This window comes from Apodemus sylvaticus, chromosome 4 (assembly GCF_947179515.1).
Source record: "Apodemus sylvaticus chromosome 4, mApoSyl1.1, whole genome shotgun sequence".
Classification (NCBI taxonomy): Eukaryota; Metazoa; Chordata; class Mammalia; order Rodentia; family Muridae; genus Apodemus; species Apodemus sylvaticus.
Genome location: NC_067475.1, coordinates 15,411,114 through 15,428,156, shown reverse-complemented (window position 1 = coordinate 15,428,156; position 17,043 = coordinate 15,411,114). Strand labels below are relative to the sequence as shown.

The window sequence follows — 17,043 nt, the reverse complement described above, 5'->3', positions numbered from 1 at the left end:
GATCTGAGACCCTCCTCCACCCTCTGTGAGCACTTCCTCAGATGCTCATACCCATGACACCACACACACGCACACACACACACACACACACACACTGTATATTTAAAGTGGAATTAAAAGAGTACGTGTGAATAAATCAGCTAATAAAACTTGATTTTTAGAATTTCTACTACACCCTTAGCCATACCAAACATTGCAGGAAATATTTTCACATATCACCCATAGTTTTAAAAAATGTACGTTCTAGTTGGGAAAAGCAATAGACACACAAGAGTGAAAGCTTTGTATGAGAAATACGTGCGTGGCTGTTATAGCTTATCGTTTACATCATCGAAGACAGAAGCACAGTAAGCGGACTTTGAGTTGGGTTCTTTATGAGTAAATGCCAGGAGAGAGGGAGGGGCATTCCAAGCCAGGCAAATCATATGAGCAAGGCCTAGATAATCGGCATAACAACACATAGTAGGCTTGCACACAGTTGGTAAAACTGATTAGCCGAAGTAAACTTTTATTGGTATAATGACAACTAACAACTAAGACTGTAAAAGAATGAGGCACCCAGAACTGTCTACTGGCAGAGAACTTGCCTGGCATAGGTTGTGTCCATGTCCTGGGCTTGACTTCTGGCACGGGATTTTAAAAAAGAAAGAAACGAGAGATGGGGGGAGGGCAGAGATAGAAAGACAGAGAGACAGAGGGAGTCAGAGTAGGGGAACACTAGCTGTATATGGTAAGCACCCTATTATCCCAGTACTCAGAAAGTTTGGAAAAGATTATGGAAGTACATATAGAATCCTTGTCTCAAGACCACTTCAAGAAGCATGGAAGTAAAATCGATGGGCACCAGATTGAAGATGACCTTAGATTCTAGGCTACTGGAGGGTATGTATTTAGTGTCTATGTAGTCTGGTCCAATATTGTAATACTTACTTGTGAAAACTAAGAGGCTTACCCTCTCAGTTTTCAAGTGAGCCTACCAAACGGACTTCTGCTCTGAGTAGTCATGAATGCCCATTCTTTTTATACCTGGTGCAAGGGAAACACATCTTAGAAGCTGGTACAGCGGAGGAGTTCTGAGGCAGCTCAGCGTGTTGGTGAGGGCAACCTTCTCCCTGGCGGAACGTTCAGAACAATGTAGAAAACTGAGTTTAAACCTGCTTCATCCCGTGACATCTCATTCTTCCTATCCAAAAAGCTATGTCTCTGTGATTTGCACATCCTCATTACCAAACAGATAATGTGCTAAATTTTAAATTTGGAAGTTAACAAATTAGCCAAATGATTCAGTGATGCTGGTAGAAGACACAAGAGTCTTAAGACAGAGACCAAGGGTGGGCCATTTCATTGACTGCCCTTTCTACAGTTACCAGGTCTGCACTGATTCACTGAGGCACCATTCCCATGGGGCGGCAGGGGGAGGGAGGGACAAGGAGAGAGACAGACACTGGCACCTGAGGTAGGCTGCATTGCATAAGAGGACTGTGGAGCTTAGGAAACTAAACATATTATACAGGGAATCATAAGTGTTAGTATGGTCCAGAAAGTGACAATCTTCATTGTCTCAGGCACTAAGTCTCTTGTGCTGTGCAGCAGACAGAGTTCACCCAAGTCTCTACAAAGTTATGCTGAAACAGTGCATTTCATCACCTTGTTTGCATACTGTACAGAGATGCAAAAAGTAAGGATGAATTAGCTCACTGTGGTAGATTAAGCATTAAATGCTGGAGGAATGGAGTCAGTTAAAATAATCTACCTTCCTCCATGAGAGCCCATCTTACTGGACCAGAGAAACGTCCTCTTGATGGTAATATAGCATGCCTGATACTCAATAGTCACTGAGATGGACATTCTTGGTTGGCATTGGCTATTCCCAGTTGTCAATTTGACCATGTCTGGGACTAACTAAAACCCAACTGGCCAGGCATACCTGTGAGGGATTTTAATTAAATTTGAAGTGAGGAGGCCCACTTTAATCCAGATCTTTTGAGGTGAGACAGTCCACCTTTAATCTGGACCACAGCTTCTGTAGCCTATTTAAAGCACACGGAAGAAGGAAGCTGGCTCTCTCTTTGCCTGCTTGCTTTCTTCCTTGCTAGTGTGTTCGCTCACTCATTGGCGTTAGAGCCTACTTCTTCAGGGTTCCAGCACATGCTGAAGACCAGCTGAGACATCCAACATCACAGACTGACTGAACGACCAACAGACCTCCCATTGGTCGACAGCCATTGTTGGATTACAGTCTGTAAGTCATCCTGAAAAATCCCGTATTAACGAACTTCTGCAAGATAAAAAGAACACACCACCAAATGTCCCCGGGGCAGACTCTGAAAGGCATCACAGACCACATGGCACTGGGCTGGCGATATATTACATGATTGCAGAACCTGGATCAGGTATAGTCTTTTCTATGAGGCCTGAATGTATAATTCAGCAAAGAAATAAGCTTGTTTGAGAAAGAAAATAAGAGAGAATGCAAGGCCGTGGGTCCTGGGTTCATAGCTCCACGTGCAGAAGAAGAGCTGGCAACGGGCACCGGCATGCTCCTTCCAGCATTGGGAATGTGCTTCTTGGTCGCACTCATCCCATCTGCCACTGAAACACACAGGCACAAAAGGAGGCTTTCTTTGAGCTAAAGTCTACAGAACCCGGATCCAAAAATCCAGAACTTTTCCCCTGGAGAACACTCAGTGCTGAGAACTGTGCCTGGTACATTCCATGGTGATAAGTAGGTCAACTGATATTCATTAATTAAAGCAGCAAGAGAAATCCCTAATGGGTCAGATAGATGGTAGGTATTTAGTGTCTAAAACCATATTTTTCTAAACACGTGAATAAAATGATGATCATGCTGGTATTACCTGTGAAATTATTCAAAATCCAAACTTCACTGAGTTTTACATGGGAAGCAGTTCAGGAAATAAGTCTTAATTTTTTTTTTCTCAAAAGGTCTTCTTATCACACACTACGTACCACAGAGCATGTTTATCTAAACCATCAAATCCTAGCTGTCTCCTCACGAGTTTTAGTGAGGTATAATTGATGTATAACACATGGAATACGTGTATATTATACAGTTCAACTTTTTTTCTCAGTGCAGCATCTTCTGTAGCCTAGGCTGGCCATGACTTGACTATGTAACTAAGAGCAATCTCAAACTTCACATCTTCCTGCCTCTACCTCCCAGTTGCTGAGATTATAGCCATGCACACTGTACTTCAAAAATTACATGGTTTAATTTTTGACATATGAATAAATCATGCAAACATCAAAGCTAAGTCAGTGATGATGTAATCAAACCAAATCCCTCAGTTTCCTCGTTTGCTCTGTAGTCATTTTTTGTCCTCTCCTCCCCCCCTCCAACAGCCTACCATAACAGCATATCGTAACGTTCCTAAAAGGCATACTATAACCATACTCTTAACTGCTTTTTGCCACTATTGATTGTTGGAGTCTGAATATCAAATAACAGAATGTTTTTTTTTTTTTTTAATTTTAAGTTTGCTCTAGCTTTGCATGGTGGACTTTGTGTCTGACCCTGTTGGTGCCTTTAAGGGTGATATCAAAGATGCGAGAATGCTGCTACGTGGAGCTGGGGATGTATTACATCACAAGGACTTGCATCGTCTCTTGTTTGAGGACTCTCTCTGCCAGGAATCCCTGAGGCTGAACATATGGGAGTCAGCTGCCGTGTGTTTTCTGCTCAAATCCATGGGATTGCTCAAAGGGGAAAATCTATGGAGAGGAGTGATCAGTTGCAAAACTTTTCCAAAAAAATACCGTAATGGGAACAATCTGGGTTTGGAGGGCTTTTCGGTCTGAAGCAACACGGAGGGTCTGAAAGGGAAGCAGCTCTCTCTATGGGGTCTCCACACCACAGTTCTCTTGGCAGAAGCTTGCGCTTTCTGCGTGTAGTTTTCCCTGAGGACAGGGAAGCCCCTTTGTCCGCAGTGGCCCCCTGCTCTGCGTTTGAGTTTGGCTCCTTTAGTTTACTGGGAAAACAACTTTATTACTTTTGCCCTTTCAAATATTTTCACTGGCATTAACTCTTTTGGGAGGCTTATTCTCAGTCAGAAAAAGTCAGATTTATTCTTCCTTTTAATATTATTGCTTTCCTTCCTGGGCTTGCTGTATTGCTGGCATGATGCCTCTTTCCTAAAAGGCAAAAGGAACAAACTCCTATGGCTGGAGCCTGGTCTCAAATCTCCCCTTACAGAACCCACTCCCCTGCAGAGTGTGCTCTTCCTCGTTTGAATAGGTAAAATTGCAATTCTTTCCATCCAAACTATGCTAAGTTTTTCTTTTCCGGTTTATTTTTAGACAAAGGATAGTTTTTGAAACTCTGCAGCAATGTAATGATCTAGAGTAGAAATAATGGGCTGTAGTGATAGCTCAGTTGATAAGGTGCTTGCCTGGAGGCACCAGGACCTGAGTTAGGTCCCCAGACTCATGGAGGGTCTCTGGGACTCACTGACCAGCCAGCCTAGCTTATGTGACAAGCTCCAGCCAATAAGAAATCCTGCCTCAAAAGAAAACAAGGCAGATGGCACCTGAGGCAGGACTTGCCAAAGTGTCTGCTGCCTGCAGACATGTGCATACCACGTATTTACACCAACACACAACAGAGGGCTCATTTTTAATTTGGCCATCAGTTCAGACTATTAAACATTTCATTTAATTAATTACTCTATACCAAATAACAGACTAGGCCTTCTCTAATTTCCATGTGTACATTCATAATCTAGATATTGCTTTTATCAATTGTATTTTGTAGCTATTTTTTTTTTAGATAAGAGTGGTTGTACCAATTTGCAACCCCACCAGCAGTGGAGGAGTGTTCCTCTTTCTCCACATCCTCGCCAACATCTGCTGTCTCCTGAATTTTTAATCTTAGCCATTCTGACTGGTGTAAGGTGAAATCTCAGGGTTGTTTTGATTTGCATTTCCCTAATGACTAATGAAGTTGAGCATTTTTTAAGATGCTTCTCCGCCATCCGAAGTTCTTCAGGTGAGAATTCTTTGTTTAACTCTGTACTCCATTTTTTAATAGGGTTATTTGGTTTTCTGGAGTCTAACTTCTTGAGTTCTTTGTATGTATTGGATATTAGCCCTCTATCTGATGTAGGGTTGGTGAAGATCTTTTCCCAATTTGTTGGTTGCCAATTTGTCCTTTTGATGGTGTCCTTTGCCTTACAGAAACTTTGTAATTTTATGAGGTCCCATTTGTCAATTCTTGATCTTAGAGCATACGCTATTGGTGATCTGTTCAGAAACTTTCCCCCTGTACCGATGTCCTCAAGGGTCTTCCCCACTTTCTTTTCTATTAGCCTCAGAGTGTCTGGCTTTATGTGGAGGTCCTTGATCCATTTGGAGTTGAGCTTAGTATCAGGAGACAAGGATGGATCAATTCGCATTCTTCTGCATGCTGACCTCCAGTTGAACCAGCACCATTTGTTGAAAAGGCTATCTTTTTTCCATTGGATGTTTTCAGCCCCTTTGTCGAGGATCAAGTGGCCATAGGTGTGTGGGTTCATTTCTGGATCTTCAATCCTGTTCCATTGATCCGCCTACCTGTCACTGTACCAATACCATGCAGTTTTTAACACTATTGCTCTGTAGTATTGCTTGAGGTCAGGGATACTAATACCCCCAGAATTTCTTTTATTGTTGAGAATAGGTTTAGCTATCCTGGGTTTTTTGTTATTCCAGATGAATTTGAGGATTGCTCTTTCTAACTATGTGAAGAATTGAGTTGGGATTTTGATGGGTATTGCGTTGAATCTGTAAAGACTGAATTCATCTCTACTAGTTTTGGATTTCAAAGCTACTTGAAGGATGAATACAATCCAAATCATACCTTGGTCTGTGAATTCGAAGTACAAGAACAAGTACCACCTACTACAAGAATCAAACATTTTCAGTGACCTTAAGTAGCCTAAATATCATCTATAACAATTTATAATATTTAACACCACCAAGAAAAAATATCAGAACATCCTAAATGATCCAAAACACAGACTTTGTTTTCAAGCTAGTATTATAATCAAATATGTTCCTTACTTAAAAGATAATAAAAATCTAAAGTCTGTTGATTTACCCAGGAATGAATTCAGTGAGTGAATTCTGCCCTTTTTTTCCCTAAAGATGTTCACATCATCACACACAGAAAATAGTTATCTAACATGCCTGTGTTGGTTACTTTTCTTGTTGCTATGGTAAAAAATACTCTGAGAAAAGCAACTTAAGGGAGAAAGGATTATTTGGGCTCCCAGTTCAAGGATACAGTCCATCAAGGCAGAGAAGCCCTGGAAGCAGAAGTTGATGGTCATATTGTATCTGCAGGGGCAGAAAATCCTTGTGCTTAGCTAGCTTCCTTCTTTTTATACAAGCCTAGGGAATGGTGTCGCCCACAGTGTACAAGCCTAGAAAATGGTGTCACCCACAGTGTGCAAGCCTAGGAAATGGTGTCGCCCACAGTGTGCAAGCCTAGAGAATGGTGTCACTCACAATGTGCAAGCCTAGGGAATGGTGTCGCCCACAGTGTGCAAACCTAGAGAATGGTGTCACCCACAGTGTGCAAGCCTAGGGAATGGTGTCACTGACAGTGTGCAACGCTAGGGAATGGTGTCACCCACAGTGCGCAAGCCTAGGGAATGGTGTTGCCCACAGTGTGCAAGCCTAGGGAATGGTGTCGCCCACAGTGTGTAAGCCTAGGGAATGGTGACGCCCACAGTGTGCAAGCCTAGGGAATGGTGTCACCCACAGTGTGCAAGCCTTGGGAATGGTGTCGCCCACAGTGTGCAAGCCTAGGGAATGGTGTCGCCCACAGTGTGCAAGCCTAGGGAATGGTGTCGCCCACAGAGTGCAAGCCTAGGGAATGGTGTCACCGACAGTGTGCAACCCTAGGGAATGGTGTCACCCACAGTGCGCAAGCCTAGGGATTGGTGTCGCCCACAGTGTGCAAGCCTAGGGAATGGTATCGCCCACAGTGAGTAAGCCTAGGGAATGGTGACGCCCACAGTGTGCAAGCCTAGGGAATGGTGTCGCCCACAGTGTGCAAGCCTTGGGAATGGTGTCACCCACAGTGTGCAAGTCTAGGGAATGGTGTCGCCCACAGTGTGCAAGCCTAGGGAATGGTGTCACCCACAGAGTGCAAGCCTAGGGAATGGTGTTGCCCACAGTGTGTAAGCCTAGGGAATGGTGTCACCCACAGTGTGCAAGCCTAGGGAATGGTGTTGCCCACAGTGTGCAAGCCTAGGGAATGGTGTCGCCCACAGTGTGCAATCCTTGGGAATGGTGTCGCCCACAGTGTGCAAGCCTAGGGAATGGTGTCACCCACAGTGTGCAAGCCTTGGGAATGGTGTCGCCCACAGTGTGCAAGTCTAGGGAATGGTGTCGCCCACAGTGTGCAAGCCTAGGGAATGGTGTCACCCACAGAGTGCAAGCCTAGGGAATGGTGTCACCCACAGTGTGTAAGCCTAGGGAATGGTGTCACCCACAGTGTGCAAGCCTAGGGAATGGTGTTGCCCACAGTGTGCAAGCCTAGGGAATGGTGTTGCCCTCAGTGTGCAAGCTTAGGTAATGGAGTTGCCCGCAGTGTAAGTAGTTCTCTCCACTTCAGTTAACCTGACAATCCTTCACAATCATGCCCATAGACTAACCTCAATATCCCTCACAGGTATGCTTGGAGATGTGCCTCCTGGGTGATTCCAGACACTATGAAATTAATTATCAATATCATCCATCATAGTACCCAATACCAACTTGTTAAAGAACAAAAATGCTTATTAAATTATATAATTGATATGTAGTAAACCTCAAAATATTTAATTGAATATTTTTACTTATGGGTAATTTATGATATCATTATTAAGTCAAAACAACAGATACAGCTATCAAAGCCAGGCATTGCATCTTTATAATTTTTAATTTTGTATCTTTTTCTTCTATTCTTCTTGCCCCTTTCCTCCATAGGAAGTCTTTGAAACATTTTTCATTATTCAATATTAATCAATATTTTCCAAAGTATTTATATAAATGACTCATAGTCTGGCCTTTTTCACGTAGCATAAGACACTTGCGGTTCCTGCAGTTTGTTCCATCTTGTGACTGATTTTCATTAATTCAGCCATTATATTTACTTTTTGTTTGTTGTTTATCCATTTGCAATTTTAATTGGAAGAAATACAGATCTCAATTAAAATCTGAAATATATTAGTCTCATTGGAAAGCTACTCAAAATATCAATGTGTTTCATGAAATACCATAGATTTGCCTTCTTAGGAAACTAGTTTTTGAGCTTTTGGCTACTGCTAAGTAAGAAGGCAGTATTTCACTTTTATGATTTCCTAGGAACCAAATGCAATCTGCTAGAGCCTTGGTTCCCAGGTTTTGTTATAAAAATGCATGTGAATTAGTCTCCAGCCTTTAGTGATTAGAGAATAATAAAACTTTGTTTTTCCTGGAGAGAACACTGAATCACTCTCTGTACACCAAACAGATGTGCAGGCTCTGAAAATAGAAGACACATTTGCACTTAGTATTTCTAAAGCTACCTCATTTTTCTGCTTCTCAGTAACAATTTATGATCAGACTTTTTGTTAAGAAATCACCAGAAGTCAGGGTTTTCTCTCCTCCTCCTCCTCCTCCTCCTCCTCCTCCTCCTCCTCCTCCTCCTCCTCCTCCTCCTCCTCCTCCTCCTCCTCCTCCTCCTTCTCTTCCTCCTCCCCCCTCCTCCCCTTCTTTCCTTTCTCCCTTCCTCCTCCTCATTCTCCTCCTCTGCCTCCTTCCCTCCTCCCCTCTCCTCCTCCTCCTCTTCTTCCTCCTCCTCCTTCTCCTCCTTGCTAAGGTATCATGTTCTCAAGTGTGATGTAATGACTTAACTGAAATAGTGAAGCTCTTTGGAGGAGAAAATGTTCTGACTTGTCACTGTTATTTTAAATATAAAGCACTAAATCTGGGCCTCTTTTTATCTGATCTTTGTTTTCACGCCACTTACTGTAGATTTGCCTGACAATATGATTTTTAAAATGAAGAAGTCTTGACCCTAAGAATATACTATACTTTTTAGCATGTAAACTCTCTGACATTCCAGTGCTTGGCATACATGCCCATGCACCACCATTGGCTTTACAGACTGAGCAGTAAATTTAAACATTAAGTTGAAAATTCCTTCCTGGATATTATCATTGAATCTCAGCTGACCCCGTTAACTGGTTTTTCCCTATTTTTAGAATGTATTATTTAAATGAGAAGATCTCTGCTTGTGAGTAGTCCAGCTATGAATATTTAAAATATAGAAAATATTTATTGGCCACGTTTCTAAGCTAACCCATGTGGGAAGGACATAGAATTTTTTTCTTTTAATAACTGTGCAGATGTACTTCATAGATCTTCAGTAAACTTTTAATTTTGAAACATTCTACTTCCTTAACTTTAATATGAGGTCTGACTCGTGCTATCTGTCCTCGTCATCTGTGGCACTTCGCATCTATTTAATATATCCTGGTGATATTTTCAGTCACAAAAGATGCAGATGTTCACATACATCAGACATGCCATGTTTAACTAGAATTACCTATTTTTTGTTACTGTTTCATTGCAAAAATAAATCACAATCACAAGAGACTGTAAAACAAATGTGTATCACACACTACCAACTTCAGACATATTTCCTTGTAAGTACTGTAAGGCTAAGGCAGAGATGCTTGTTGCTACCCAAACCCTTCTTGTGTCTTGATTTGGTTTTTTCAGTTTGGGGTTTCTTTCTGTGTACACATTCATTCTCCATTCTTCACCCCCTTATAATTTAGCTGAGGAAGCACACAGCTGTTTGGCTTACACAGTCTATGTTGATTACAGTCTCCTGGTGTAGTGTTATATGTTCCTTGATTTCTGTTTTTCTTGAAAATTGCTAGTCACACGACAGAGTCCTAACCATCCTGAGGTTTGTTTTGGCAAGTCAGCAGGCCGTCCTATGTTCTTCCATTTGCAAGCACATGTCTTTGTCACCCTTTGTCTGTGTGGATGCATGTGAGGTGTTACTATAGGCTTTGGGGAGGGCTGGGATGCCCTTACCTACTATTTTGATGAAAGCTGTACAGAATATAAACACAGGCAAATGGATGCTTAATTGTTGATTTTTTTTTATCACTTTTCCATATAATGAGTGAGCTTCCGCTTGTCCTGTAGATAAATGGCCAATTTTAAGTTGATTTGTTTTAACTTATAAATTTAAATATATTTATTGTGGTTAAGTTCAATCCAGTTCTTGTCCCCACTGGAAAAAAAAATTCTTTCATGGGTGCATGAACTCCCACCCATGCACCTCATGAGTTATCTTAAAGTACTCTAGCTTCAATGTTTGTGCTTGCTTTCTTGATTGCTAGTATGCTAAGGTGCTCTGGAGTCATCTGAAAATGGACAGTTCATGAATGTGTCCGTGAGGATGCTCTCTCTGAGCCAGTGTCCTGACTGGTTATAATTATGGACCAAGGATCACAAATTAGCCACAGGACATGCTGTCCTCTTTTTCAAAAGAAATAAGTCAGTCACTCAACAATAACAACAACAACAAGACTTTTTAAAGTAATTACTGCAAACCAGATGTCATCATACTTGCTGGGGAGTATAACACTGGAAAACACATGAAGTACACCCAAGGAGTTTACAGTCTGACAGAAAAATAAAACAAGACAAAACACTGTGTTAAGTTGCTTTCTGGTGTCAGAGTTTTAAGAGAAGAAAAAGAAGTATTTAAAGGTACTTGGATTGGAGCTCCAAGTAATATTCAAGTAGTGAACGTGTAGGAGAGGAGAATTCTGGGTAAGAGATGGAGGTCAGCTAGCTATATTGCCTCAAAGCCACTGTGACTTTTCTTCCCAGTAAATATAAAGTATTCAAGAGAAAAGGCTTGAAAATGTTAAATGAATATGGTTTTGTATATGCATGGATATAAATATCAGATGAATCTGATTCCTTTTGTCCTGTAAAACAATCAACAAATCTGTGCTAACTACCTCATAACCTTGGCCACCAGCCTGGAAGGAAGTCCTTTAGCTACACTGCCCTTTGGCATGAGCATCCACACCATATTTTTCTCCACATAATCCTTATTTTAAATCTGATATGCAAATTACCCCAGTATACATTTCTTTTCTTCTCAGAATGAAGTTCACAGAACCATTCATAAAGTAAATTCTCTCTTTTTAGGATATTTTTTTATCTCAGTGTGAAACAATTGTTTAATAATCATTTACATTGAAATTTAAAGTAAGTACATTGTCTTAACTGGGCAAAGGACACAGTCAAGAGGTTTTATATGGTCATAGATTTTAAAGTGATTTGCTGTGGACTAAACTCTCTACCTTTTTATCTCTACTAGGGCTTTCCAGGAGACATTGGGATTCCTGGACAAAATGGACCGGAGGGGCCAAAGGTAAAAAACAAATTAAAACCATACTGATGGAGATATCTAGAATTTTCTTGTTTAAATTCTTAATATGTGTAGGAAAAGATCTTAAGAGTACCAAAATTACCAGTAATTAATAGACATCTTGAGTTCAGAATCCAGTCAGTTTTAAATGATTTTCTGAGTTTCTTGTAGGAATTAGAGGGATAATAATATTTGAAAATCATAGATAGCACTCCAAAGGATTTTTTTTAAAGAGAGAAAAAATAATGACAACAACGCTTTAAAGTCATAGTGGAGAGTATGTGGGAGAAAGATTTCTGACCACTGGAACATTTTAGCGCTGACAAAAATGCCCATCGTTACAGTCAAAGAACACATGTGCTGTCCCAGAGTCTTGATGGACCACCAGAAACCTGATATAAAGAAAGAAACCTTCACACCTTCAGGCCTTTACTGCCACTCTGTGTATGCACAAGGAAGACAGCATCAAAAGTCTCAGGATCAAGATGTGCCCCAGATGGCCGTGCAGGCTGGGGGTCATAAGTAAACAGGCATTAGAAATAAAACCGTGATGATGTCTGCAATTTGAGAATGAGGGAGTCAATGAGTTCAACTTAAAGGGGAAGGTGTCAGTGTTAAGTAGGAAGACAGAAGAAGACATCAGGACAGGGAAGGCAGATGCTGATAACAGCTACACCTACCAGTGCACTGTGCTGTCCGGTGATATATGTATGTATATAGATTGCATGGAACAGTACTATGTATGTGTATATGTGTGTATGTGTGTGTATGCATATGTATATGAAAATGTACACATATGGAACCAGAACCATACTTGCCACTAAGCCACAGCCAGAGTTCGAGCCCCTAACCCTACATGGTGGAAGTGAAGAAGAGCTCACTCCCCGCAAGTTTTCTTCCACCATCCAGATGTTGACCACAACATCTGTGAATGCAGTAAGTAAACACTTGGAAAAATGTAAAAAGAAGATACATACTCAGTCACATAACTATAAAGTGGCATCCCAGGGTTTTCACACCAAGGTGACAGCTGAGTCTGGGCTCTTCACACTTGGCTTGGGGGTCACAGAGTTGGGAGCACCCACGATCAGGCTGTCGTCTCTCCTTGATCGTACACGTGTCAGGGAGCAATCAGAGTTATTTAAGTAGTAAATATGCTGTCTGGTTTGTGTCTTTAGAAGATCGCCCTTAAGTCACTGTAAAGGACGGTTTAAACCAGGAAGGAGTTGAAGGCAAACAGGAAATACAAAATCTAGGTAATGAGCCCGAGAGATGACTCAGTAGTTAGTTTAGAGCATATACTGCTCTAGTAGGAGGCCTAGGAAGTCTCTGGACTCCTAGAGTACCTGCTCACAACAATACACAGACACACACTCAATAATAATAATAATAATAATGAGGAGGAGGAGTAGTAATGCAATTGTAAGAAATAATAAGGGAGGTGTTGGGCAGGCACTGAATGTGCTTCCTTGCCCAAGCCTAGAGTTGGGAAGGCATGGGACAGGGCTCCTCAGACTGCCCCTCAGCTGTGGGTGTGGGCCTCCAGCCTCTATCTGAGGATTAGTGTGAGTGCATGTGACTTCCACTTCAGACAGCAGACTCACCACCCTGGGCCCTGAGCACAGGATGTACTAGTGGAGTTAGGCCTGGAGAAAGAATAAAGATTTGATGTAGACCATTTATTCACTTAACAAATATTTATTGGGTGACTCCAAGTGGGAGCCACTGTACTAGATCCTAGATGGAATGGCCTAAGCTATGTTTTCAAGAACTTTACAGTCTGGGGCTGGAGAGATTGCCCATGAGGTAAAGTACCTGACAGACACAGGAACATCTGAGCTCTCTTCCCAGCCCCTTGCCACATCCACACATCCCAAAGAAATGTACAATGTGAGCAAGCAAGGAAACCCTTCTGTGAGGATAATGATTATCACGCACAGTGAAGAGGGTGCACAGTTGTCAGAAGGGCAATACTTGGACTGACAGGGTGACAGGGGAGCGTCTGTGAAACAGACAAGAGGGCTCCATGACACTCAGGAACGGGAAACTTGTGAGCTAATGGAGCCCTAGGTATTTGGAAAGTATTAAAACTAAACGTCACTCTCTCGGCTGATCCGAAATTCAAATGTAACCGCGCATCCTGTGTTTTACCTGGCAAGCTCACCTGCCCCCCACCGCCACCCTCTGGGCAGTCAGGTTTCACTTCCTTTCCTTTCAAGGCTGTGAAGTATGCCTCCCCACATGTGGTTCGCATCAAATCCTCTCCGGAGTCCTGAGCAACCTTGTGCCATCAATTATAACCTCTTACCGTTTCTCCTGACTTAAAAATTCCCCTCTTTCTTTTTTGAAACCGTTTTCACTGCCAGTGTTGTAGCTTAATCCCTCTTCATTTTCATCCGGGATTAGTGTGTGAGACCTCCAGTTACTCTCCCCGACTCCAGTCTGGCATTTCTTCAACCCCACAGTGACGATGCCAAAGGAAAAAATTCTGTGGAAAAGTATAGATCTCCAGGTGCCACCCCTGTGCTTCGGTCCTTAAGAGCTCTGCAGTGCATTGCTGTGAAGACATGCACATCTTTATTTTTTTATTAGATATATATTTTTTTTTACATTTCAGTCTTTATTTACATTTCCTCTGAAAACCCCCTATCCCTTAACCCCTCCCCCTGCTCACTAACCCACCCACTCCCACTTCCCTGTCCTGGTATTCCCCTACACTGAGCATTAAGCCTTCACAGGACCAAGGGCTTCTCCTCTCATTGATGTCCAACAAGACCATCTTCTGCTACATATGTGGCTGAAGCCATGGGTCCCTCCATGTGTACTCTCTTGTTGGTGATTTAGTCCCTGGGCGCTCTGGGAGTACTGGGTGGTTCATATTGCTGTTCCTCCTATGGAGCTGCAAACCCCTTCAGCTCCTTGGGTCCTTTCTCTAGCTCCTCCATTGGGGACTCTGTGCTCAGTCCAATGGTTGGCTGAGAGCATCCACCTCTGTATTTGTCAGGCACTGGCAGAGCCTCTCAGGAGATAACTATATCAGGCTCCTGTCAGCAAGTACTTGTTGGCATCCACAATAGTGTCTGGGTTTGGTAACTGTATATGGGATGGATCCCCAGGTGGGGTAGTCTCTGGGTGGTCTTTCCTTCTGTCCCTAGTACTACTCAGCTATTAAAAACAACAAATTCATGAAATTATTAGGCAAATGGACAGAACTAGAAAATATCATCCTGAGTGAGGTAACCCAATCACAGAAGAACACACATGGTATATGCACTCACTAATTAGTATATATCATCCCCAAAACTGAGAATACCCAAGATACAATTCACAGACCACATGAAGCTCAAGAAGAAGGAAGACAAAAGTGTGGAAGACCAAAAGGGTGTACAAAATACCCATGGGAGAAGATACAGAGACATCTTTATTTATAACACATGGTCCTCTGTGCTCTAACCATCTCCTGACTCTGCAGCATATACCCATGGCTACCATCACCTTTTAAAGACTCCACACTAGCCAAACTTCATAGTTTAGCAAACCACTCTGTGCCTGTTCAAACCTCCCAGCTTCTTAGATGCAGTTCTTTTATCAGGATGTAACCTTTCCTGCACTACATTACAGATACATTAACACCAATAATGTCAACTAATTCATTTAATGTACATGCCTAGAGTTGAAAACAACTTTTAGGAGACGTTATTTTATCAAAAGAATTAGAGAATGTAACAGCAAGAAGACTATGGCTTTGTGTTTTAAGAATGAGAGATCTGATTTTGTCTACACACTTGGTCTTTCTAATTTGTCTTGAAATTATTCCTAGGCAGGAAAATAAAACCAGCCATACTTATGCCATAGATATTACATTATTCTTCAGCCATGTATACTGTGTTCTAGACACATCCCTAAATCTTATTTTTATGGCATGTCTTGTTTAGGAAGTGGGAATAATGTACATTACTAAAGTTGTATTGACATAACCACCAAGAATACCATGTAAGGGCTGGAGAGATGGCTCAGGGGGACAAGATCCTCTCTGTTCTTGCAGAGGATCCAGGTTTTGTTCCCAGCACCCACGTGGTGGTTCGCAAGCATCTGTTACTCTAGTTCTAGAGGACCTGACACCCTTTTGTGCCTTTGGTGGGTACCAGATACACATATGATCTGAATACATACATGTAGGCAAGCACCTATACCCGTAAAATAAACATAAACACATATGTTTAAAAGAAAACCCCATGCACACTGCATTTGAAAAGAACTGGTTGCTCTGTGTTCAATAAAATGGAGGATTCTTTCCAGGCAAAAGCTCTGCAAAAGCCTTTCATCTTCTCTTCATTTTCTGCCAGTTGACTAAAAACCTCAAACCGGGATTGCAAACTTGTGTGTCGTTTATGTTTCTACTGACTGTGGAATTCTGCGTGTGTGTGTGTGTGTGTGTGTGTGTGTGTGTGTGTTTGTATACAGATACAAACATTCTTCAGTAAGCCTTCCTGAGAGACACTCAATTTGGCAATCTGCTTTCAAGAATACCATAACATCAGCAAAACCACATCCTCTGCTGGTTGCTGGAGAAAGTACGAGTACCCAATAAATATTCTCCGCGCTCCAGTAAACAGAGGAGTACTGTATTTGTCACTCCAGTGGCGTGTGTTGGTGCTTTGGCTATGGAATTAGGAATGCTGAAACCAGCTGTTGCTCTGTCTTGTATTACAGTCCTGATAAGCTTACAGAGGAAGCCTAGTATCTGTGTGTTGTGTAATACATGGAAATAGTTCTTGCCTTAACTAGGTCCAATATGTCATCTGTTTATCTGTATAGGGGGAAGTCAACTTAGCAAGAAAAAGATGGATGACTCTAGATCATTCTTCTAGATAACTTTCCATCCACTAAGTCGAGGTTTTATATGTGTATTTATTGTGTTAACGATTCTGTTCTCTAGGCAGTGTTTAGTCAGCCTTGAAATATTTATTGAGTTTGTATAGTGGGTAAATTTTTCTGAGTTATTGCTTGTAACATATTAGGCAGAAACTAGAAAATGAGATTAAGACATCGTCTTCTCTATACTAGGAATTTATAATCTTCTAGAAACATGTCTTCTTCGAGGGAAAGGTTAAAAGCAGCAGGGAGTAAGTGACTAGCTAGGGGGTTTTAGAGGAAGGACTAATCAGTGTGGCCATATTTCTTGGAGATTCACAGATGAATTGGGATTTGGATTGAATGGGTTAGAGTCAATCAAGTGGAGACTCTATAAAATAATAGCAGCAAAAGCACGGTATACATAACAGAAAGAGATCTGTCCTACTCCAGGAGGTTAAGAAGCAAATTGTGACAGATATTAAATGTAAAAATATAAAACTAAAACATATAAACCACCATTTTGACAAACCTGTAGAAAAGTGGTGTGTGTGTGTGTGTGTGTGTGTGTGTGTGTGCAAGTATGTGCATTTATGCAAAACCTGCAAACACAGAGTGTCTTCCTAACTGCTTCATCAGTGCAAGTATTGTAAGATTTAAAATGTGTATGTTTGTTGTTGTAGGGCAGATCTCCAGAACTTTTTCATCTTGTTTATTTAATGTGCCCACTGAAAAGCATCCCTTGATTATTTCAGTTC

The 17,043-nt window shown here is 41.7% G+C and overlaps 1 protein-coding gene across 1 annotated transcript in view; it reads left to right on the top strand.

Moving 5' to 3' along the window:
* The window catches only part of Col24a1 (collagen type XXIV alpha 1 chain), a 265,455-nt gene that overhangs the window by 91,552 nt on the left and 156,860 nt on the right, over nt 1-17,043 (top strand). Inside the window, exon 20 of the mRNA XM_052178477.1 lies at nt 11,381-11,434. Within this exon, the coding sequence (XP_052034437.1) occupies nt 11,381-11,434 (54 nt within the window). The remainder of the gene's footprint in view (nt 1-11,380; nt 11,435-17,043) is intronic.